Source organism: Coturnix japonica, chromosome 38 (assembly GCF_054131305.1).
Source record: "Coturnix japonica strain WE chromosome 38, WE-NBRP24, whole genome shotgun sequence".
Classification (NCBI taxonomy): domain Eukaryota; kingdom Metazoa; phylum Chordata; class Aves; order Galliformes; family Phasianidae; genus Coturnix; species Coturnix japonica.
This window is the reverse complement of record NC_140700.1, coordinates 5,721,338-5,744,869: the sequence shown is the minus strand read 5'-3', so window position 1 is coordinate 5,744,869 and position 23,532 is coordinate 5,721,338. Positions and strand designations below refer to the sequence as shown.

At 54.3% G+C, this 23,532-nt stretch overlaps 2 protein-coding genes across 2 annotated transcripts; one reads left to right on the top strand and one right to left on the bottom strand.

Annotated features, from left to right (window-relative positions):
- Window positions 1-7,889: 7,889 nt before the first annotated feature.
- FMOD (fibromodulin) lies at window positions 7,890-13,343 on the top strand. Its single transcript, XM_015885382.3, has 3 exons — window positions 7,890-8,210; window positions 10,394-11,404; window positions 12,436-13,343. The coding sequence occupies exons 2-3, from the start codon at window positions 10,414-10,416 to the stop codon at window positions 12,585-12,587; spliced, it is 1,143 nt and encodes a 380-aa protein (XP_015740868.1). The 5' UTR covers window positions 7,890-8,210; window positions 10,394-10,413; the 3' UTR covers window positions 12,588-13,343.
- A 6,119-nt stretch (window positions 13,344-19,462) lies between these two features.
- On the bottom strand, window positions 19,463-23,518 carry BTG2 (BTG anti-proliferation factor 2). Its single transcript, XM_015885343.3, has 2 exons — window positions 23,278-23,518; window positions 19,463-22,300 (listed from the first exon to the last, which is right to left on the bottom strand). The coding sequence occupies exons 1-2, from the start codon at window positions 23,429-23,431 to the stop codon at window positions 21,960-21,962; spliced, it is 495 nt and encodes a 164-aa protein (XP_015740829.1). The 5' UTR covers window positions 23,432-23,518; the 3' UTR covers window positions 19,463-21,959.
- Between the last annotated feature and the right edge of the window lie 14 nt (window positions 23,519-23,532).

Here is a 23,532-nt window from a genome sequence, read left to right as displayed (position 1 = left end):
TCATCTAGCTGAAAGAGCCTTGTTTTTCATGGAGGAAATGAGACAGCGCACTTTTAATAGGAAATAAAAACACGTAAAATAAAGAGAAACTGAGACACAGGCCTGGAAAAATGTTGAGCCATCCAGCTGTGTCTCGCCAGCAGCTCAGCCCCTGCCAGCAGGCAGCACTGTGCACTGCTCTGCCCCTGTCCCAGCACTTACAGACAGGGCACAGGGCGCAGAACTGGGCAAGCCTGCAGGCACTGCCCAACACCAACGAGTTGCTGATGAGTGCAGGTCTGTGCTGTGATGAGGGCAACACAAAAGGAAAAGCACCACAGGGGCACCTGAAGCCCTGAGTCTGGTAGACCTCTGCTGATGAGCCCTGTGCTGGCCATGGGACTGCCAGCAGGGCAGGGGCTGGTCTGCTTCACAAGGAGCAGCACACACTTCAGCGACCCTCAGGGAAACCAGGCACAGGCTGGGGAAGAGATTTTCCAGCTGTTTTACAGGGATTTGCACTGGGATCAGAGACAGTTCATGGTTCATAGCTTATTTGCATTGATTAAGTGAGAAACTTAAGCAGTGCAGGAAGGGTTTGGTGCTGGGGATGGTGGCTGTGCAGGGGAACACGCTGTGCTGGAGCCCTGGAGACACCACCAAGAGCAGCTCACAGTTCCATGGTCCTGCAGCAATGCTCTGATTAAATCGGAATGCAATACACATCCGGAGGCTTTGCTGCAAATCCATCCTCCCCCGGCTGGGAGCACAGCCGCTGTCCCAGGAGCAGCCCCACGCCTGTCACCATCGGGAAGGACAGGAATCAGCAGATCCCATCCTGGGGGTAAACACTGCCCTGAAAATTGTCCCCACAACCAGCAGGGCAGCTGTACAGCCTGCCTTTACCCTAACTGCTTGCTGAGCAAGATGTCCCCATAGGACATGCATCCCACACAACAGCCAGAGCTCCTGACACCCAGCCCTGTCCCAACACACGCCATCTCCCCAGTATCACTTGCTCACCCGCCCAGCCACCCCCAGTTTCTTTCCACCAGACACCATCCTGACATATGAAGTCAAACTGCTCCTTACATAGCTCTTGGCTATCACAGAAAGCAGCCGTAGCTATGGGTGCAAACAAGCAATGTTTCCATCCCAGCCTTGTTCCAGCCCTGTCCTGGCTGTCTGCAGAACCACACCCAGGACCCAAGCTATGCATGAGGAGATGCAAGGTTTGGTGGCTGTGTCCCAGAGTTTCTTAAAACCATGGGGATGATGTCCCAGTGATGGGGGCTGCTGGAAACCTCCAGTTCATCGTTGCTGTCTGGAGTAAAGCTGGAAGAAGTAGCCAGGAAGAGAAGGCTTGAAGGAATTTTCAAACAACTCCTGCAAACGTTTCCCCAACAAAAACCCCTTTAGTCCCAGGGCGCCTGGCCATTTGTGTGGAGCCAAGTGTAACATTTGTGCATATGGAGCTATAAGGAAATGTGTTTATTTTTCAGCACGTTTGATGAAACACTGCGTGCTGGGGGGAGGGGGGAGCAGAGCTTTCCCCATGACAGCAGGGCCACTGCCAGCTTACACCAGCTCTGAGCCCCCCAGAGCCCACATGCAACCACAACCAGGACACCCACATCACTTCTGAGCAGCCACAGCATTGGGCCCAAAGCACGTGCAAGGTTAGGCAGATGAATGAGAGGAGGGATGAGTGTGGTGCCTGTGTCAGAACAGCAGCAGAGCATGAGAGCAAGTGGCCCAGAGCAGACCAAGGAGCTCCCTGGTACCACACGCAAGGCAAAAGCTTTTGTCATGCTTTAAAACAAGCAGATGTGTTCCCACCACTCCCTTGACACTGAGGGGAAGAAGCCCTGCTGGGATCAAGGCTGTCTTTGGGCTGATTCCCCTCTGGGGGTCTCTGGGAGACTGTGCCAGCAATGACAGTTTAGATCACGGTTTCTTGTTAAACACACCTGAATGGAGACATTTACTTAGGATTACACATTATTAACAGCCACAGCAGGAAAAGGTCGCGGAAAGAAAAAAGTCGATGTTATTTCCCAGGGGAGAGGCTCAGCAAGAGGATGCTGCTGGGGTTTCCTCCAGCAGCTCCATAACAAAGGGAAACTTTCCACATTAAAACACCCAGGGAAAAGAGTGACCTAAAAAACCCCTGGAGGGAGGGGAGGCCTTGGCAGTAGGGAACCCCCATCCAGAGGTGAGCAGGGTGCGGCCATGTGGGGCTGGGATGCCCTGTTATAGTGCAGCAGAGGCCAGGTACCACTGGCAGCATCAGCCGTGCACCACCAGCCCTTGAGGCTGTGACGTGAGAGGATTAATTAATTTTTACACACTGCTCAGCGCAGGGCTGGGCACAATCATGCATTATTCATGCATTCAATAACACAGCTGATTTATTAATGAGGAGGTCAGACTCCCTGGAAACGAAGGCTTGTTGTAAAATCACTTTGAGCTGGGATGTTTCAGAGGAGCCGCTGGAGCAGAGCCGGCACTGGGCTACAGTGCTGGGATGAGAACGGCACGCAGAGCTGCCCTGTTCCTTCCAGCCCATTAATCCCCGTGCTGCTTCAGAGGCGCACGTTCCAGCTCCAGCACCGGCACACAGCCGTGCAAATGTAATGCGGGCGTCGGAGGAGCAGAGTGGGTCCGTAGGGCCTGGCTGCCTCCTCCCTGCTGCAGCCATGGAGGACCTGGGGAGCCAAAGAGACCCAGAGCGGACACATCAGCATCTGGGCCTCGCAGAGAAACGGGAGGAGAACGCAGGCAGCCAACCCCTCCCTCCTGCTGGCTCAGTGGGGAAAGCTGGAGCCACCTCCAAACCAAATGAAGGGAAGAAATTAGTGCTCCTGGCCTCCTGCTGCAAACCAAGGAGAGCAGGGCTGGGGGAGAGGGATCGATAGCGAGGGGTGAGGGGGAGGGACACAGCCTTGGGTGTCAGCCCCTGCAGTTGCCACCCTGAATGTCCCAGGCAGGGCTGGGCTTTGCTTTGTGCCGGTATCTTGAATGGTGTCAAGATTTCCAGGCCCCGGCGCTTGGGGCTGTGGAGAAGAAGTCGCTTTGATCATCGATAATTATTGCTGCTGGGCTGACAGCACTCTGCTGTCCCACCCCCAGCTCAGCTGTGCCCACCCACATTCCCCATCACCCCACTCTGCAGCGGGTTTGTAGGTGCTGCCGGTGGGGCTGGAGCCCCACATCCACCTTCAGATGGGTGGACGGACTGACAGCACCAGCAACATGCCCCACAGCCTGGGGTATGACTCAGGTCCTAGAGCACCACTGCTCCATACTGCAGGGATTAAACCCTCAGTGCACGTCCCCCTCGATGCTTTTTATTCCCCTTAAACTGCAAAGGCACTGCCAGGTCCCCGAGTTCCTGCTGAACAACACAATTCGGCTGAACAGAAGCAAAAACAGAGAACGCCCACGCCCTCCTCTTGCTCCTGTTTATTTCCAAAGCTTTTCTAGAAAAGAAAAGAGAAGAAAAGACAAGAAAGAAAAAAAGAAAAGAAAACTAAAACACATCTTCCCTCAGTATAGAGGAGTGGTGCAGCTGAGTGTGGAGATGGGAATAGGAGTGCAGAGGGCAGAGCTTTGCTCCAGTGCTTCTGGCCATGGGCTTGGAGGCTGCCGGCCGTGGCACCTGCAATTTGTTTGTGAGCACGGGAAGCCAGGTGGCGGAGCAGGCAGGAGCACTAATGGGTTTCCCAGGCAGTTGATGTTATGCTTTAAAAAAAATAAAAAAAAAAAAAAAAAAAGTTCTCATTTTTCGGATGCTTTAGAGAGAAAAACAGTCTGTGCTCCACTGGGGAGGGGAGCTCAGTGCAGTGCAGTGACCTTCCTGAACCAGGGTATGCAGGGGGAGCAGGACCAGGTCCCACCTTCACCCCTGTTCCCCCAGCCCTGCTGCCCCCACCCCACACCCTGAGCCATCCTCATTTCTGAGATGGATAGAAACGGGGGCTGTGTGTGTCAACCACATCAGCATTGTCTGGCAGGTACGTGGCAGGGACACACGGCTGCACGCACGTTGCCTCTTGTTTGCTCCCTGGTGCAGCTCAGGCTGCTGGTTATGATTTATTAATCTCTGTATGGGTTTATATTTGGCTCCAAGAGTGTCTGCAGCCGCTTGCAGAGAGTGTTGGGTGCTGGGCTGTCAGTTTACACTGAGTGGGGCAGGGACAGGGCTGGGCTGGGACCCATAAGCTCTGCTTATGGGAAATGTGATTGAGATCTTCCCCATCCAGGAGCCTCAGACCATGGGCTGGAGTGAGCCTGTTCCCTTCTGCTGTTTGTTCAGGAGAGCTGGGAGGGTTCTGAAGGGAGCCAAGTGCTCAAAGGGCCTTTGACAACATGAATCGAGGTCTCTGACCAAAGAAATGCTGCTTTTTTTTTTTCCCTTCTGCTCCTTGGACAGCTGCAGCCAGCATCTGGCAGCCGTTCATGCAACCTTGATGCACAGTGAGGAAAGAAGGGGAAAGATGGAAGGTTCTTCCCTAACAAGCCTCCCTTAGCCTCGGTGATGTTCGCAGCACAAAGCAGACGTCCAGGGGCAGCCGAGGGAGCAACTGCATGAGGAAACACTTCATAGTTTCCAGCTCTGTTCTAAATTAGGCACTTAACCTTTTCAAACACATTTGATGGTGGTTGCAGTGAGATCTGAACTGCTTTGTGCACAGCCCAGGGCTGCACTGCAAGGAGCGCTTCCATGAGGAAATCCAGCAGGTGGGGTCTGCAGGGGAGTGGATCAGAGTGCACACAGATATTCCGAGGCCATTTGTTACCCAGAGCCACGCTGGTGGGGCCAGGGGCTGGGAGTACACTGTCCACTGTCCATCCCATCATAACCTGCAGATGGTTACTACTACATGGAGTTCTAAGGCCCCAGAAGCAGTCCATAATTACAATGGGACAGAGCAGAGCCTTCCCCAGCTAAACCGTCACCCCCAGTGCTGTGCAAAGCAGAGCAGGGGGGCAGGAGACAAGTCAGGCTTTTCTTTCCCTCCCTTTGTGCCATCCACCAGAATAGATCTGGGGGGCAAAACAGAGCCATTTGCAGCCATCTCCCACCTGTTTCAGCCAGGAAAGACCCAGGCTGAGCCCTTGCAGCTCATTGCACGCAGGGAAAGTTTTGCAGCACATCCCACGGAAGGAGCTGTGCCTGCACCCAAGTCAAAGTTTCCAGCAGAGCCCCATGGCCCCACTGCCGTCACACTGTCTCCAAGTGACCAATTCTCATCGCCTCAAATCTCATTTCAAGAATGTTGTTTGGGTTGCAGAAAGTACGTCTAAGAGAGGGAAATAAAAAGAGAGAGAGAGAGAGAGAAAAGAGAAGGCCAGGATGAGATGAGAGAGGTTTCACTCTGCCCTTTCGTGCTGACCACTGTATTTCTTGAGAGGATAGCACAGCCCCAGCTGCAGCAGCTGCCAGATGTTGACTGCATTCCCTCTGCATGGCTTGGCCAGGGCTGAGTCCCAAAGATCTGCTCCCACTCCCTCCAGGATTTCCCCACATTTGTCCCCTTCCTGGTCTGGTTTAGCTGCTGGTGCTGTGAACATTCTTAGAAAGCAAGAGGGGTCTGCCAGCTGAGGTTGGCTTCAGAGGTGTGGGTGACAACTGTTGTTGGATGACAACCACTGGGGAAGCTGTATGGCTGCTCCGCTGGGCACAAGAGGGACAAACCCCTCTGCGGGCATCCACTGAGGGCTTGGGAGCCTGGTGAGGGGATGGGGAGGTGAGGAAGAGAAGGACAACGCAAACCTGGGAGCCACCGTCCCAAAAGCTCAGGAGGAGCCTCTGGAAACAAAAAAGAAAATCAGGAGAGGGAGAACAGAGCAGCAAGCAGCTCCAGCATGGCCGAAACTTCTTGGAAAGGTAGAAGAGGCAGTAATGACATTTTCATGAGTAAGAAGGGAAGCTGCTCTGAAGTAGCCGTGCTTAATGATGATCACTGGTTTTGGATGTGTGTGGGACATTTAATAGCTTGGCATCCACTGGAAAGAATGAGACTTATCCTTAGCAGAGCATCAGATTGCTTTGCTTCTTCATTACGCATTGGAGAATTTGCTGCTTATGCCAGAGTGGTGGTCCATGCACAGGACAGTGCTCCATGCTCCAAGTGCAGTGTTTGTAAATTAAAGGCAAATTTGGGATGGGTTTGCTGGTTTCAGATACAAAGCTCAAGAGCATTTGATCAAAACAACTGGAACAAACCCAACCAAAATAGACACTGCTCATATCAGTTTGGTTTAGAAAACCAAAGCAAACCAATACAGACATCTGTCTGGCCCTGATGAGATGCAGACTACAATCATAAGCGTAACTCCGCCGGATGAGATTATGCAGTGATAGGGACCATTGGCTTTGAGCAAGCAGGACAGTGTGTTCCCAGCTCCTGGTACCAGTTCAAGTCTTCCTTTGAACAGTGAGCCATTGGGAAGAGGTGTTTATAGTTGTCCAAAAAGTCTGATGAAAGTTGCGGATAGCTGCAGAAGCTTTGCACTGGCCTGAAATGAGCAGTAGCATTGAGGTCTTATCAACAGTGGCTCAGGAGACAACGGCCACCTGGAACATGAGATTGCAGGATTAACCAGATAAGATGTATATGCATCTTTAGACAGCAGATTTTCACTTTCCTCAGACAGCCCAGAGGACACTGGAGCGGGGTCTCCCCCTGCACCACCCCCAGGCTCCCCCACATACATGTCAAAGGTGTGAGCCCTTCTCAAGCTGCAGTAACAGTGCCCCACAGGGACAAAGAAGTGCTGCCAGCTCAACTGAAGCCCATGGAGGCTCAGAGAGTACAAACCCCTGCTGCTTGACAAGGGCTTTACCTCCTTTGGGGCAGCACATCTTCTTCCCTCACTTGAAGGCAAGATTTTTCTGACTCACCCGGAGGAAGCAGCACTCAGCCTGTAGCACCACAGAGAGCTGTGCTTTCCAGGCATGCTCGTCCCTCCCAGCCTCACATACTGGCACAATCCCCACTGTACAGTTTGTCCCTCACAACCCTGTCCGTGAACCACCCGCACATTCCTCCTCCCTACAGTGAGGAACACAGATTGATAAGGATCTTTGCAAGTCTCCCCAGGGCCAGAGGATGTTTTGGCTGGGAAATATCAATGGGAAACAAGGAGAAAGCAAGCCCAGAGGGAGCGTGGCACCTGCCAAGCCCGCTAAATAACTGCAGGCTCCTTGGCAGAGCCAGGCATGCTGCTGGAACAGGGCATGGAGCAGCAGGCAATGGGCAGTCAGGGTTCCTCCTTCCTTCTCCCTGCAGGAAGAAATGCTTCAACAGCCATCAAAGGGCCATGGCCAGTGCTGAAGCATGCAGGGGCAGTGATCAGCACCTAATAGTCCACAGCTTTGCACGACACAGTGGGCACTGCATAGCAGGAGGTGCTGCAAGCTGCCATGTCCCCAGTTCTGTCACAGAACATGTTCCCTCCCCTCACCCCCTCCCCAGCAGCCTCACTGGGGACCCCCCCATCCTAGGTGGGAGGGCACGGGCAGTAGAAATGCCAGCTGTCTCCTTCCAAGCTGAAGAGAAATTCCTGGTGTCACAGTGGCCCTTTGGTAGGCAATTTATTTACCTTGGATGCCACCGCCTTATCGTTCATGGAAATGTTTATCCTAAATATTTAATAACAGGGCTGCATAAACGGAGGTTTCCTGGGAAGGAGCCCAGGCTGCAGTTGGGGCAGGCACAGCATCCCTTCCTTTGGTAAAGTTACAGCTCCCTTCTCACTTCTCCTCAAAAATCACATCCTCAGCGCCTCAAAATCAGGGAGTTTTTCATCTGGCCAGAAGCCTCTTCATCACTTCCTGATGAGAAACGCAGGAGACCTAACAACAGCCCTTTTAAAAACAACATCCCCAATTCCACTAACTCGTTAAACAGAGAGAGCCTGAAAAGTGCCAACACTCCTATGAGAAAAGACGGGAGAGAGAGAGAGAGAGAGGGAGGAAAGAAAAGGCAGGTTATTTATAACACCAGGCTGCGTTAGGGTCTCTTCAGTCTGCAAACTGTCTGCTGCTAGGAGGTCACTCCCAAAAAACCTGCACAGCCCGTGACCCGCAAGCACAGTGTTTGATCTGGGATCTAGGGCGGGCACCAGCCCTTGCACGCTGGGAGACGCACTCACATGCTGCTTGACACACGGGAGATCCTAGAGCAGCACAGCAAGGCTTTGGAAAGGAGGCTCTCCACTTGGTAAGTCCATCTCCATATTTATTCTGATTTTTTTATTTTTTTTTATTTATTTATTTTTTAAGCTCGATTTCCATAGCCCTGCCATGGCAGGCAGCTGCCACACAGAGCACATGCCAGCAACACGGGTGGCAAGGCATGGGCGCCAGCATGCCCGCTCCATCTCCTGCCCCGAGCAGCAGCTCCCCAAACATTTGCCATGGGATCCACACACCCACAGCCCCAGGCACACGCACCCCCCCAGCCCCACACAGCTCTGCCAGACCTGCTGCTCGTGTCGTGCTTGCGATGCCACTTGCTCCAAACCCTGCTCCCTCCCTGAGTGATGAGCTGGCGCTGATGGGACACCTGGCCAACTAGCACAGAATGATGAAGGATGAGAGACTGCTTGGATATTGTGCAGATGCCACCCAAAAATGGGGCTGAACACACCGGGGAGGGAAGAGAAGCCTTCAAATGGAGCAGGGGTGGCTGCTGAGGACAGGTGCTGGGGCAGGTGTTGGGGCTGGTGGCACCTTGGAGGAGGCTCTGAGAAGGTGGAAGGGAGTCCTGGATCCATTCTGCCCCACACAGAGGGACCCCAGGAAGGGGTAGCAGCCCCAGAACAGAGCAGACAGCTCTGTTTTACCAGGCAGAGTGCCCTGGAGCAGGAGGGAGGAGGAGGAGAAACTCTCCTGCAACTGCCAAGATCCTGCCACACACAGAGCAGCCAGGAGGGCCAGGGCTCCTCTGCCCCTCGGAACAAGAGAAAGCGAGAGTCATGCCTGCCTCGTTTGGTCTCAATTCCTCCTTTCTTCCAGCAGGAGCAGCCTGCCAGGGTCGCTCAGGGGCAGCCCCGGGCAGAGCTGTGCCCTCTTTGTCTGATGGATGAGCAGTTCCCTCCTCACTGCTGTGCCAGGGCAGGAGACCTTGTGCTCCTTGGGAGCACAGTTTGGATGGGGAAGAGGGAGTGGATCCTCAAGGATATGATTTGGGAATGTCTAGTGGGTGCAGCCAGCTCCACCATCACAGCTCTGCAGGGCTGAGTGACAGCCCCCAGCATTGCAGGGGTCAGGTGGAGGAGAAAACCACAAAACCTGCTGTTTTCACCATTTTCCCAGCTGGGTTAGGGCATGAATGCTGCATGGTTTCCCCATGCACAGCAGCACAGCCACGTGTACAGGAGCCTGCGCTCCCCCTCCAAGCAGCACAGCTCAGATTATTTCCTGGAGGCATTTCAAGCCACCTCGCTGTGTGTGCTGGCATAGCCACGAGGCTCAGGAAAGGACGAGAAGCCATAACTGTTGTTCTCCATCTGACAGTGCAGTGCCCTGACAGTGCAGCAAAGCCCACCCTGAGCCAAGGGACTCCAGGGCTGTTGTGCAGTGCTGAGCATCCAGCTCTGCTCCCAGCTGGTCTCCAGCCCTACACCGACTGGTTCCCATAAACAGGGTCCCAACAGCAGCCCCAGGGATGTCGCCACTGTCCTGTATCACACTGGCCTTGACGGGATGGCAGCTGACAGCCAATTCACATCAGGACAGGAGGAGAGGGAAAACTAAGTTCTAAAGTGGTTTCAGTTCAAAATAAGGCAGAATTTGTTTACCAGGATTTACATCAGTCCCAAGCCGTGTGAGCATCCCACATGTTTGTGGGGGAGGGGAGAGCCGGATTAAACCCACTGCAACTTGCATCGCCAGCGAGAATGGAATAAATATAGCTGCACTGAAACATGCCTTGAGCTTCAGCAACCTGTTCCTGCAGCTCCCACTTGCCGGCTGCTGCTTGGAGGGCGGCTGAGTCCCTTCTCCTCCCTACTGCATAGGCCAGCAGAGGTGAATTGGGATGCTGCAGGGCATAGCTGTGGCCTTGCACTAACTCTGACAATGGGCCCCCACTGACATCCTCTACCCAGAAACACCAGTGGGCAGAGTTGGCAAGAAAACAGGCACTAGAATGTTTCTGGAAAGTGTGAGATGAAAGAGGGGGAGATCGGGTAACTTCAAAAAAGGGAAATGCTGGAAAGCACATTCATTTTAATGAGATTCCCTCAGGTCATCCCAGTTCATTGGCTCTGCTGCCAAGTGCCATCAGCCCCACATCCCAACTCGCTCCACCCCACATGCACTCAGCCCCAGCCCGCAGGCAGCAGCTCACCTGCCTGTGACCCCACATTGGACCTGACTTTGCCACTGGTTCCCCCCCAGGTCCCTCCAGCTCCAGCACCATGCATTGGGCCACCATCCTGCTCGTTGCTGGGTTCTGCGGAGTCTCCCTGGGCCAGTACAATGAGGAGGAGGACCTGGCATGGCTGCAGTACTACATGCGGCAGTCCCGGATGTCCTCCTACAACTACATGCCCTACTACGAGGATGAGAACAGCCCCTACGTTTACTCCTACCTTCCGGCCCCAGACACTGAGGCAGAACCCATCCCTGAAGCTCAGCAGGCCTCATCCTGGCAATGCCCCCAGGAATGTGACTGTCCCCCCAACTTCTCTTCAGCCATGTACTGTGACACACGCAACCTGAGGTATCTGCCCTTTGTTCCCACCCGGATGAAGTACGTCTACTTCCAGAACAACCAAATCACTGCCATCCAGGAAGGAGCTTTTGACAACGCCACCGAGCTGGAGTGGCTCGCACTGCACAACAACCAGATCAGCAGCGAGAAGATGGGCAAGAGGGTCTTTGCCAAGCTCAAAAACCTGGAGCGGCTGTACATGAACAACAACAACCTGACCAAGATGCCCAGCCCCTTGCCCCGGTCCCTGAGGGAGCTCCACTTGTCTTACAACCAGATCTCCAAGGTCCCCTCCAATGCTCTGGAGGGTCTGGAGAACCTCACAGCCCTGTACCTCAGCCACAACTACATTTTTGAGATGGGAGCGTCCCTCAAAGGGCTCAAGTCCTTGATCCTTGCTGATCTGAGCTACAACCACCTCAGGAAAGTCCCTGATGGGCTCCCAATGAATCTGGAACAGCTCTACCTAGAGTACAACTACATCAACACCATCCCTGAAGACTATTTCAAGGTGTCTCCCAAGCTGCTCTACGTAAGGATGTCCCACAACGTCCTGACAAACCAAGGGCTCTCTACCAACACTTTCAACAGCAGCAGCATCCTCGAGCTGGATCTCTCCTACAACCGGCTCCAGAAGATCCCCCGGGTCAGCACCAATCTGGAGAACCTCTACCTTCAAGGGAACCAAATAAATGGTGAGCAGACACTTATCAGCCATGTGTAATGGGGATGGGGAGGTGGGGAGATGTACGGACGCCCAGCATGAGGCTGCCCAGGGAATGGTTTGAGCAGGACAACAAAATTTGGCAGATCTCTGACCTCTTGAATGCAAGGCTGTAAGGCAGGAAAGGAGCCTGCTCTGTTGTCAGCTCTGAGATCTGTGTGATGCTCAGAGACACTGCTTTGGTTTTATTGAGAATTTATTTAATTCTGGACAGGCCAGAATTGTGGGTAGAGGCTGATGCACAATTGTCTCTCCCGGGGAGACACTGCAGCCCTCCCTTGTGCCCCCTCCTGTCACTGACCTCCCCCGCCTCCCCTCCAAGGCTGTTTCAGACGGTGTGGAGCTGCACAGCCCTGAGCAGTTTGGGCTGAGTGCTGTGCAAGAACTTCCCCAAGAACCTTCCCCAGAAGCTCTCGGCCTGGAGCTTTGCTGCCCCCTAGGCGGTCGTTTCTCTCCTAAATCCTGCACAAACACGAGATTTGCTCGGTAACCCCCCCTGCAAACCCAGGGAAGGATGGGCCTGAGAGCTGCTGACAGCAGTGGGTGGCAGAGAGAGGAGAGGGAATACAGATGGGATGGGGACCTCCCCCCACAGACACAGTGCCTGGGTGGTCCCACTCCCCATCGGTGCCACAGGGTCTGGATGCTGCAGCATGGGAAGACTCATGAACTGCAGTGACCGTTCCCTCTGAAAAGTGATGGGTTTTGTCTGACACCACCCAGCTCTGTCCTTTTATCCTACCAGGACTCCAGCCATGCTGGGTAAAGTCACAGCTTCCAAAGCTTTGAGCACGCACAGCCTCAGCGCTGCTTTGGGCTCCAGCTGGAAGCACCAACTGCTCTGCTGGTTTAGGATGGAAGGGCATGGAATCCAATTTAGCTGTAAATTGCTAATTTAGGGGTGTGATCATTGTTCTCCTGCCTGATCTGCATCTGCTGGGCACCCTCTGACCCACTGCAGAGCAGTGCCCTGACAGCTCTCCTCCCCCCCCCTCCCCACAGAATTCTCTATCAGCAGTTTCTGCACTGTCGTGGATGTCATGAACTACTCCCGGCTCCAGGTGCTGCGGTTGGATGGGAATGAGATCAAGCGCAATGCAATGCCCCCCGATGCCCCACTGTGCCTGCGGCGTGCCACCGTCATTGAGATCTAACCTGCTGCCAGCCCCGCTCCTCAGGACTCTACTACCCCCTCCCAGGGGGATACTCACTCCCATTTTAATGCAGCTTGACAGTTTGACTTGGCTTCTGCAATAGTGCAATAATGGTGCTCCAATGCCAGCCCACACAGGGGAGCTCAGCCCTAAATCCCCCCCGGCTCTCCAGCCTCACAGATCCCATGTAGCCATGCCCTGGTCCATGTAGGAGGCAGTGGGGAAGGACGAGAGCTCATCCCATCTCCAAAACATGGTGCTTAAGGAGAGGAGCTTAAGGGGAGAAGCCCCACAGCAGGTGAGGTTTCAAACCAGATGGGACCCACCTGGGTTTAACGGGGGAGGGTTTCACTGCTCCCAGAATCCTGGTGCCTGGCCCCTGTGCTCACCTGCACTGCAGGATCTGCCCTGTCCCTCCCACCCCTCCACTTGCTGGCACAGCTCTGAGCTTCCCACCCAGGGAACTGGGCTCCCCCATTAAGAATAAACGATGCAGCAGTAATATCTGCATGGGCAGCACATCTTGATTTATTGAGAGCCAAAACACCCACTTGGTTCCTTGGACAGGCTTACTGAGAACCAGAGGGGCAGCTGAGCTTTGAAGATGACCTGCAAAGCCAAAGTCATCCAGACTCTCCGCATTTAAACTGCATGCTAACACTATAGAAACAAAAACCTAAAAAAGCCTGCACTATCACCGGCGCATGAACTGTAGATGTCATTCCGACGAATAAAGCCCTTTTTGTAACTGCACAACATGTGTCTGAGGAATCCCAGCACCGTGTGGAGCCGCTCGCAGCCCAGACTCCGTGCAGTGATAACGCTGCGCTGTGCACTGGCCGTCTGGTGGCTGCTGCGGGCACTGCAGGGGTTTATAGAATCATGGAGTGCTGGAGTTGGAAGGGACCCCTCAAGGCCATCCGGTCCCATGCCGTAGTGCACAGGGACACCCACAGCTCCATCAGTGCTCACAGCCCCATCCCTGCCCTTGGGGGGTCTCTGGAGATGGGACATCACCACCTCTCTAGGTAGTGTGTGCAGTGCCTCACTGCCCTGACTGCAAAAGACTTTGCTCTTATACCCAATCTAGACTTCCCCCCTTTTGGTTTGATTTCCCCTTATCCTATCACACAGACCCTGCTATAGTGTCTGACTCCTCTTTCTTACAGACCCTTTACATACTGAAGGCTGCTCTCAGCTCTCCCCACAGCCTTCTCCATCTGCACAGCCACAGCTTTCAGCCTGTCCTTGCAGGGCAGTGTCCCATCCCTGGCACCGCATGTTGGATGTGCTCCAACAGCTCCACGTCCCTCCTGTGCTGAGGACTCTCCATCTGGACGCAGTGCTCCAGGTGAGGTGGCAGAGCAGTGGCAGATCCCCTCCCTGGCCCTGCTGGCCGCGTTGCTTTGGATGAAGCGAGGATACGGTCGGCTTTCTGGGCTGCGGCTGGAGAGGCAATCCGGCCCTACTCCGCCATCCCCATCCCCTCTGCACCCCATCGCTGCCCCCTGCAGTCACAGACCCGCCATGGGCTCGCAGGACCAATAGGAGCAACCCCTCGGGGCAGCTCAGCATCGGCGTGGGGGTGATGAGGGGCTGCGCGCTCCCACTTCTCCCCCATCCCCCAAAAAGTGGGCGATCCTATTGGTCCTGCGAGCCCACTGGCGCCCAATCAGAGCCGTGTTGCTGAGTGGGGGACGGCAGGATGGGGGCTCGCGTCCCCTTCCTCCTCCTCCTCCTCCTCCTGTTGCGGGGAGGAGCGGCGGCAGCGGTGTAGCCCGGGGAGGAGGAGTCCGCGGCTTTGTCCGGACTCACCAAGAAGCACAAAGGAGGGGAAAACCCCAAAGCAACCGAAAGCGGCTCTGTTGCTCCGCCCCCCCCGCCCCGAGGTGTCCCCGTGGCTTTGTGGGGCACCGCATACCGCGACGAGCAGCTCCCACGAGGACGGGCACGGCTTCTCCACAGCCCCCCCCAAAACCGTCACATTTCAGCTCCCAAAGTCCCCAGTTCCTTTTCAGCATCTTTTCCCACATTTTCTTCCCCTCCTCCCTCTGCCCCTCACCCCCCCACCCTTCCTTTGAAGCATCCCGCAGCTCAAACCTTCCCAGGCCGTTCCCAAACAGCCCTTTACCATCACATTCCTCCACGGGATTTATGTTTCAACACCATCATCCCAGATATTACCATCTGGGGACACAGATGAGAACAAAGAAAGGACAGCTATGACCCAAAGCCACCCCTGGGACACGAGTACTGGGCACAGCACACACGCCCTGTCCTTCAGCATTTCCCTTTGCTCCATTCTCCCCAGCCTTAACCTAAAACCTTTATTGTTCCGGGATGACTTTAGGATGTGTAAGTGCAGACAGAGCCGTCGGGATTTCTGTTTTTCTTCCCCAAAGCCGTGCCACATTTCTCACACTGATGCTGAGGACAAAAGGACTGAGTCCCACACACATGGCTGTCTGCAGACAGGCAGCAATAAAGGCTGATTATTAATAACCCGCATGGATCCGGGCCATGGCAGCTGCGACATTGCTGGGAAGAGATAAGAAAATTGCAGAGGTAGAGGGAAAACATGCCAAGGGGGGAGACCAGTGAGTTCCCAGCAGGGATCAACCAGACCTCAAGCACTGCGTGGTCCTGAGTTATAGAGGAGAATGAGGGTTGGAGACTTCCCAGCTCCTGCTCCACATCAGGGCTGAAGATTTGGGATGTGGTGTTTTAGGGCTCAGGCAGAGCTCAGTGCAAACGCTTTGGGGACTGCGGGGCAGCCCAGTGCCCCCACACTGCACAACCCCAGCAGTGTTGGGGAGTGGGGCAGAGGGAAGGGCAAGAAATCCCCAATCCGTTTGGCTCCCATTCTTGCCTCCCCTTTTGTTCCACTCACCATCTGTCCCACAGCCCCGTGCACCCCGTGCTCCCTCTGCACGTGCTGTAAATATCAAGCTGGGTTTTGTTTCTGCTTCTAAAGGCACAGTGTGCCCGGAGTCGTGCTGCAGCCCCAAAGCACCAGCCTTAAAGCTGCAAGGGCTGGCACTGCTGGGATCAGAGGGGCACACCCCTGCCGTGCTCTGCTCCTTGGGGATTTGTAACTGTGCCATTCCCTCTCAGAACCATCCCTGGGAGAGGAGGGGTCCCAATCCCTCTCTAAGTGAGCAGCACCCCAGCTGCTGTCCCAGCCTGGATGCAGCCTTTTAGCTCACAACAAAGCCATCAGCCCATCAGCAAGAGCAGCTGCTCTGCTTCAGCCCAGTCCTTCCCCTTCCCTGTTTTATCTGGGGCTATAACAGACACAAACTCCCCAGTAAAAGGGCATAGTCAGAGGGAAAATGGGCCTCACTTTCCATCTGGCAGCTGGGAGCCAGAGGACGCTGCAGGGCTCAGGGGCATTGTTGGTGTTTCCATAAGGCGTTTCCTGGTGTGTCCCAGAGGAGCAGTCTGCATGCAGGGTGTCACCAATCCCAGCTCATGCAGTGCAGCAGCTGCGTGAGTAATGGGGCACAGAGAAAGCCCAACATCCCCCACATGGCTCTGAACCCCCACCTGGCAAAGTCCTTCAGAGGCTCAGCATCCCAGACAATGACCTGTGGGAAGCGGTGATGCTCCCATCCCAGGGCCAGCCAGGCACCATGGCCCCACTACTGCAGTCCCTCAGCATGCTTTGGGATGGGGAGTAGGGCAAAGCCCACAGGGACACTGGCACAACGTCCCCACGGTCAGCAAGATACAGCTCTGTCCCTGCAGTTCATGCCCCACAGTGTGTTGAACTCCTCCCAGTTTGCAGAGTGAAGGACAGAAGGGTCCAGGACCAGGTTGCCCAGTGCCAACAGACTCCTCAATTAACAACAATTACTATTAGAATAGTTAATAAGAGCAGCATGCAAAGCAGCAAGCTCTGCCCTGACCTGCACGTCGCAAGGAGGCCGCTTTTCTCCCCAGTGCTCCCAGCTCTTCTCTTGGAAAACAAAAGGTGCAAAGTTCAGTGGTGCATGAAAGAGAAACAAAACCCAGCCCCAGCCGCACCCCCCCCGCCCCCCACCCCAACAGACAGATGGCAGCAGTTGTCCCCGCACACCAGTTGCTCACTGTTGCAAATAAGCTCTTTTATCCCCCAACAGATCATAAATGAGAGCACTAGAGCTCAGCAGCTGCCTGTCATGGATGGGCTGGAATTGGGACAGAGACAGGAATGGGGATGGGGACAGAAAAGGGGATGGGATGGGATAGAGATGGGGGTGGGGACGAGGACAGGAATGGGGATGGGAATTAGATGGAGATGAGATGGGGATAGGGCAGGAATGAGGACTGAAATGGGGATGGGGAGATCGAGATGATTCTCCCTATGAGATGTGCAGTGGAAAACAAAAAAAGCAGCTCCATGCTGCCTGCCCATCTGCCAAGGCCCCACATCCCGTGCTGGTGGGGACACAAAGGTTAGGGTCAGGGCTGCAGGGAGCTCAGGTTCTGCTCTGCAGACAGTGTGAGGGGAAGGGAGGAAAGGTCTGTCAGGACAAAGGGCAGGCGAGGAGCACGGTCCCTCAGCAGGATCCATTCTGCCAGCCCTGCTGAGGGGCAGGAACCAGCAGGAATCCACATGCAGCACAAGACGTGGGTTTGCTGGAGCTGGTGCTGCTGCAACCCCTCCAACCACTCAAAGCACCGTCCCGTTGCTGGGCCACGTGAGCAGTTTCTCCAGCTGTGGCAGATCCTGGGAAGATGGTTTGAGCTGCACACACCGCAGGTGATGGAGCACCCTGGGCATCCCCTCCCATCCCCAGGGCTGGGGCAGAGCAGCTGCATCGCCCCAGATACAGGCACCCACACAGCACTGATTGGCCTCAGCTGAGCTGACATCACTGCTCCCATCCCAGCAGCAAAACCCCAGCAGGAAGCACCTCGAGGAGTCCAACCCCACGCCATGTGCAGGGGAGGGTGGAGGCTGGGTTTCACTTCTGCTGATGTTTCTTTTCTGGTAAGTTAGAAGTGAGAAATGCTCAACTTCCGCTAAAGGGACCCTGGAAAGAGAACAGAAAAACACACAAAAATCCAGTAACATTTTGTCACGTATTGAGCAAAATATCTTCACGGAGTCCGTCTGTGGGGGTCACTGCCTCCAGGTCGGGCCATTTTCCGCAGCTGATTTGGACTTTGCACAAATGGCATTTCTCCAGCAGACAGACAGACAGCCCCAGCCCAGCAGGAAGGACAGGTGGGGCAGAGCAAAGGGCACCAGGCAGCGCTCCAGCCCAGGACACGCTGGGGATGAATGCTGGTTTGTGAAATGTGCCAGTTGCTGGTGGTAGGGGGCACTGACCAGACGGGGCTCCTTGAATCAGACACTTCCAGCAGAAACACACCAATTTAAAAAAATAAAATTAATAAAAACTAAAAAAATTTTTTAAATGCCAGCAAAAATCCAGCAGAATCTTGGCAGAAAGAGTGTCCAAATGGCAACAGGAGGCAGGGAGCAGTGGTTGCACCTTTGTTTACTTTCAGTCTGTCCTGAACCATCCTGGGCTGTCACCCTGTACCCCTCCCCACACCCCAGAGCTGATCCTGACCGACCACGATCCAACCAGAAGGAAAATGATGAGCAAAATAAAAATAGGAGATGAGTCACCTCTGAGAGGCTGGTGGGCAGACCTGGAGGCTGTGCCATAGTGCTGACTCCTCACTGAGCACTCCTCTGCAGGAGAGCCGTGTTTTCATCCAGGCTGAGAGCACTCCAGTTTGGGGCCATTGCAGCTCTGCTTGTGGGGACCCAAAGGGCAGAGGCTTTAGCCCTGCGAGAGCCCAAACGGAACCTGTGGGCACAGCAGGGGCACAGGCTGTGCTGCCACCACCACCCCCAGCCCACACACTCAGCGAATGGGCATCATCCCACCACTCTGTGCCTTTGAACCTGCATGACTCCAATGTAATCAGCAACCAACGGGACACCCATTCCTCCCTAACAACCCTGTTTCACAAGCAGCAGCAATTTGGGTGTGCTTACTGAAACTAATGAAGGGATGAGTTCAGAAAGGAGTGGCCTTGACAGAGCACCAAAACCAACCCACCAGCTGTTTTCCTCCTCTAGGTGGGATAAAAGCAGGAGAGAGACATGGCTCAGTTCCCAGGCCTGCACCCACCCCAGCATCACTTCTCTGGAAGCCCCCAGGGAGCAGCTGGGGGATGGCAGAGCCCACAAAACATTTTGGCATGTTTGTGACCAAAGCTAGCACCGGTGTGAGCTGATTTAGCTCAGTGCCCCTAAATAAAGTCAGCCTGAAGAGAAGGGATGAGGCACACAAGCCACACAGTGAGCAAGCTGCAGTCACCAGCCTGGGCACAACCAAAACAGGATCTGCCATGAATCAGCCCCAGGTGCTTTTGTTGTAACAGCCCTAAGCATTCCCAGGACATCTCCATCCTCTGATCTCTCAGCCTTCCTCCTGCTGACTCAGCCACCCCTGGAAGGAGGGCAGGAAGGGAGCAGGGTGGCACACCCAGACACCCAGGAACTGCCCCGTGCCTGGCTCAGGTCATTACCTGCTCGTTTCCAAGGTGAACAATGGTTTTATAGTGTTGAATAAGAGACCCAGCAGGCAGCTCCATGCCCTCTGTGCTCTGCAACAAGCCCCCCACTGCCTCTGTGGGACAAGTCAAGGCAGCCACAGGGAGAAGGGCAGGACCCCACAGCCCCATTACTCATCAGACCCAGCCCCCAGCTCCGCAGGGCTGTGCTCTGCACATTGAGTAAGCAGGTTTTTCCAAACCTCCTGTTACACAGCCAGAAAGAAGCAGTCTCACACACACTCTAACCAAGCCCCAGCAGCACAGTGCGGTCACAAAGTCCACCCCCCATTGTCAGCCCAGCAAGGAAACAAGGCTCAGCAATGCTATGTTTTTATTAAAGTAACAAAAGCATAAGGATCTGTACACTCTGTATATAAAAACACTACTGTACAATTAGTAACCATCCATTTCTTCCTCCATGTGTAGCTTACAAAGTTTCCACCACATCCACCCAATAAAAAAAGCAGGTCCCAGTCAACAGTCCAGCTTTGTTTAAACAGTGAGAGGAAACCTCCAACCCCCTGGCCCCCAAAGACCTCCTGAAAACACACCATTTCAGCTTGTAGGCAAGAAGGCAACAGCACAGAAATTCACAGCTTTTACAAGGAACCAGCTAGAAGAGAAAGGGGTTACACCTGAATTTTAGTTGGGCTTGAAGCTAACAAGACACTTGAAGGTGAGGCTCCTCCACGCCAGGGATAAGGAATGGGACGTGGCTGCTTTTGTGTTAGAAGCAGGAGCACAGAAAGTGCAAAGATAGCGCGTTCCTTTGGTGCGGGATGTTCCTCTGACATTCTTTTCTGCTAAGAGGGAGGGAACAGTAACAGGGAGGCAGACACCACAGCCCAGGCAACCCCACACCCAGACACAGGGGCCAAAGCAAACAGCATTCGTCCTGATCACACTGCAGCTCCCAGACAAGCAGATTTGAAGCAAGGACTCCAGGAAACACTCTGGTCCTTTTCTCCTTTGAAAAGAGAACTTGTTTTTTTGGAAGTTCCCAAGTGCTCCCCTCTGGGTGATGTCACCTATTGCACCAGGGGAAAAAGTCCCAGCGCTTCAGTTCAGCTTCTGCTTCACTGCTGTGAGGAACTGAAGTGATGCAACTCCAGAGCAACCGCCTCGTACTGTTCAAGGACAACATAAAACCACTTGACATTTAATAAAAATGCTGTTTTTCCAGTTCAGGAAATCATTTGAAACTGCTACAGGAATCTGTAAGTTTTCCCACATAAGTAGTAGTCAGAACTGGGGAGCTGCACTTCTTTGTTTTAATGTATTGAGAAACAAGCCAAGAACTGTAGCAGACAGGAGGCTTCCTTCCTCTCCCAGAGCATCCATGGTTTTGAAATATATTGCACAATTGTCTGAGAACTTGAACCCAAGGCTGAGAAAAAGCAGCTCCAGGATGCCAGTCAGCTGCCAGCTCAGGAAGGAGGAAGGTTAAAATAAAAGTGTTCTGCAAAACAGATCTGAAGAAGTTTCATTAGAACAGGCCACGTCAATGCCCTGAATTTCCCCATCACTTCTACTGAGATCATTGGAGGAGCACCAGCTGGTTCATAAAAAAGCTAATGGACATCTCATGCTGGTGAAGGCTCATTCCCCAACAGCCAGTGTTGGGGCAATGCTTTTGGTTCCCACCCCACCTGCAGAAGCCAGAGGGCCAAACACCTGAACGCCACTCAGGTAAACCACCATGAACACAAAACACCACCAGGACCACAAGAAGAGCTCTGCTTTGAGACGTGAAGGGCCAGGCATTGTGCAAGACAGGTACCAAGAAACCAGAACCAGAAACTGACCCTTCAAGGTCTCAGCTAAGACAGCTCCAAGGGGAGGAAGAGAGGGAGGAAAATATGTGAATTTAAAAGCAACATGGATGCCAAAGCATCCGAGCACCTAAACCCCAGGCAGCCACAAGCACAGGGGAAGAATCTCCCAATACTTTTAGATTTAAAGATAGAGGAAAGAGGGGAACTTACACACCAATCTCTAGGGCACAAGGTGAGTTGCTTCAGCTCTTCCAGAGAAGTGACACAGAGCAGTATCAGAGTTGGGTTAGGCAACTTTTACAAACAAGAGGGGATGCAGCTGCAGGGCATGGGCTGATGTCTGAACCCCATGGAGGAGAAAGGCCTCAGTTCAGTGCTGGTTTCAGGGCTTGGAGCAGCCCTCTCAGTGAGCAGCGAGCTGTGGTGACAGCCAGGTGCTGGAGAGCACCAGGAACAAATAGCACTGGGTGCCACCAAAATATTTACAATATTGGGGACCTCCACTGCACAGGAATCACAGGGTTCCCAGCACCAAACAGACCTTGGGGTTACCAAACATCATCCCGAGAGATCAGACCAGCTTAGGCATGAGTTAGTGAAGGAAGTGCAGAAACTCATCCCTTACCTAACAGGGCTGCAATGCTTGGTGACACAGCAGCACTGCCAGGTACCAGGACAAAGAGGAGGCGACACTTGGGTCCTGTCATCAGCTACACTACCCAGCTGGCCTCCTCCCCCTCTTCCTCCATTCCAAGCTTCCCAGTGACAAAGCCAGCTCACCAAAACTGCCATCCAACACTAATTAGGTAGATATCGGCTTCATAATAAAAACCTCAAGCTTGCAACAGCTTTTTTTTTTTTTTTTAAAAAAAGGCACCTAAAAACACCGCTTCTGTCTGAAGCAGCGTCTGATATTTTAATTTTGATTTTCTCAGATTTTCTTAAAAAATATAAATAGCTCTTCATTTTAAAAATAGATCCTCAGGTGAGGTATACAGTAGCCCGTGTCTTGGCAGTGTAAGGACAAGAGGAGTATTTAGCTGGAGACAGTCATGATGTAGTTCTTCGAAGGGCTGGTGCGACCTAACATCATCTGGTTCTTACAGGTAAGCATCCCATAGGAGCTCACAGGTTTGGCTGCTGTCGCTTCGTACAAGACACAGATGGAGCCATCCTCACCAATGCGGTATGAGACCTCGTAGGGGTCCACCCAGAGTGTGAGCTCGCTGGGCAGGAGCTGGTAGAGCTGCGGGAGGCTGAGTCCGATCTGGCTAGCTGCCTTGCTAATAATGGGGTCCATTTTGTGGTTAATCCGGATGCAGCGGTACCCAGAGCCTTTGAACGGTTTCTCAGGAAACCAGTGGTGTTTGTAGTGCTCTGCAAGGGAAGCAAGAAGGGAAGCACGGTGAGCAGACATGTAGCAGCAAGGTCTGTATTTCAATGTAGTCCCGAGGGGTCCCACATCTCAATGCAGTCAGAGGAAACCATGTCCTGCTTCAGTCACCTCAGTCACAGCAGCTCCAGAGCAGAGTGCTCAGCTGCACGGCTGCCACTTGCAGAACCCAGGGCAGAAAGCAGCTCTTCAGGTCCTGGAAAGCCCCAGCAGCGCCACAGGGGATCCCAAAGCCTCCGCACCCCAGGAGTGAGGTGGCTGGGAGAGATAGAGTATCACCAGCAACAAAACCCCGTGGTCAGGGAGTAGCAGATGGGTCATTAGGGGCACACCACTGCCCCTTATCTTGACGGAGCAGCAGACAAATGCCCTCCTTTGGGCTGATAGCACCAGGGCTGCACTGGGAGGAGAGCCTCGCACCACCCAGCATGATACAGGGTGGATCTTCACTTGGCAGGGACTGGGCACAGAGCCCGGCTTCGGTCCCCCCAGGCAAACCCCAGAGACGATGCTGAGGGCACAGAGCTCTCCATAGGGGACAGGCAGACAGCTGCAGGGCTAAAGTGCCACAGAGACACGGGCAGGTGCCCACAGGGACATACATGGGTGCTCAGCACCGAGGGGGCCACAGCTGGGTATTGAAGGACGTGGGCAGGAACCAGCAGGGGACCCCCGGCCCCGGGAGTGACACAGAAGCTTCTGGTCTCAATCGAAGGGGCTGAAGACCGGATGGAGGTGGGCTCCGCAGGGACCTCAAAGCCTCAGTCCCATCCTTAGAGGTGCCCAAGGCAACGTATGGAGGCTAAGCAACCTGAGCCGTTGTGGAGGAGGGGGGCACTCAGCAAGCGATGGGGCTGGGGGTAGTCGCGAGGTCCCTAAGGTCCCTTCCAACGCAGCTGATGTCCCTCCCAACCCAAACCACGCTGCGACTCCATGACGAGCCGTCCGCATCCCCCCTCACCTGCAAGCGCCTCCCGCAGCGCTCCGCTGAACACCTGCAGCTGCTGCTCGCTGACGCAGCCCCGTGTCCGCAGGAGCCCGGAGACGAAACCGACGGCGGCGGCGATCTCGGGCAGCATGTCGGCCCGCTGCGGGGGCACACGGCGCTGGCTCATGGCTGGTGGGGGGCGATGCCTGACGGTGGGTGGGTGCCTGCCCTGCCCGCTCGGACCCGCTCGGCGCTGTTCGGCTCAGCTCGCAGTGCCGCCGCCCGCTC

What these genes read in the sequence shown, in the direction of transcription:
- FMOD (XM_015885382.3), top strand. Translation starts at nt 10,414, where the DNA reads ATGCATTGGGCCACCATCCTGCTCGTTGCTGGGTTCTGCGGAGTCTCC. An exon ending in TCAAGGGAACCAAATAAATG is followed by an intron (nt 11,405 to 12,435) that starts GTGAGCAGACAC and finishes CCCTCCCCACAG; the next exon opens with AATTCTCTATCAGCAGTTTC.
- BTG2 (XM_015885343.3), bottom strand. Translation starts at nt 23,431, where the DNA reads ATGAGCCAGCGCCGTGTGCCCCCGCAGCGGGCCGACATGCTGCCCGAG. An exon ending in GCTGCGGGAGGCGCTTGCAG is followed by an intron (nt 22,301 to 23,277) that starts GTGAGGGGGGAT and finishes CTTCCCTTGCAG; the next exon opens with AGCACTACAAACACCACTGG.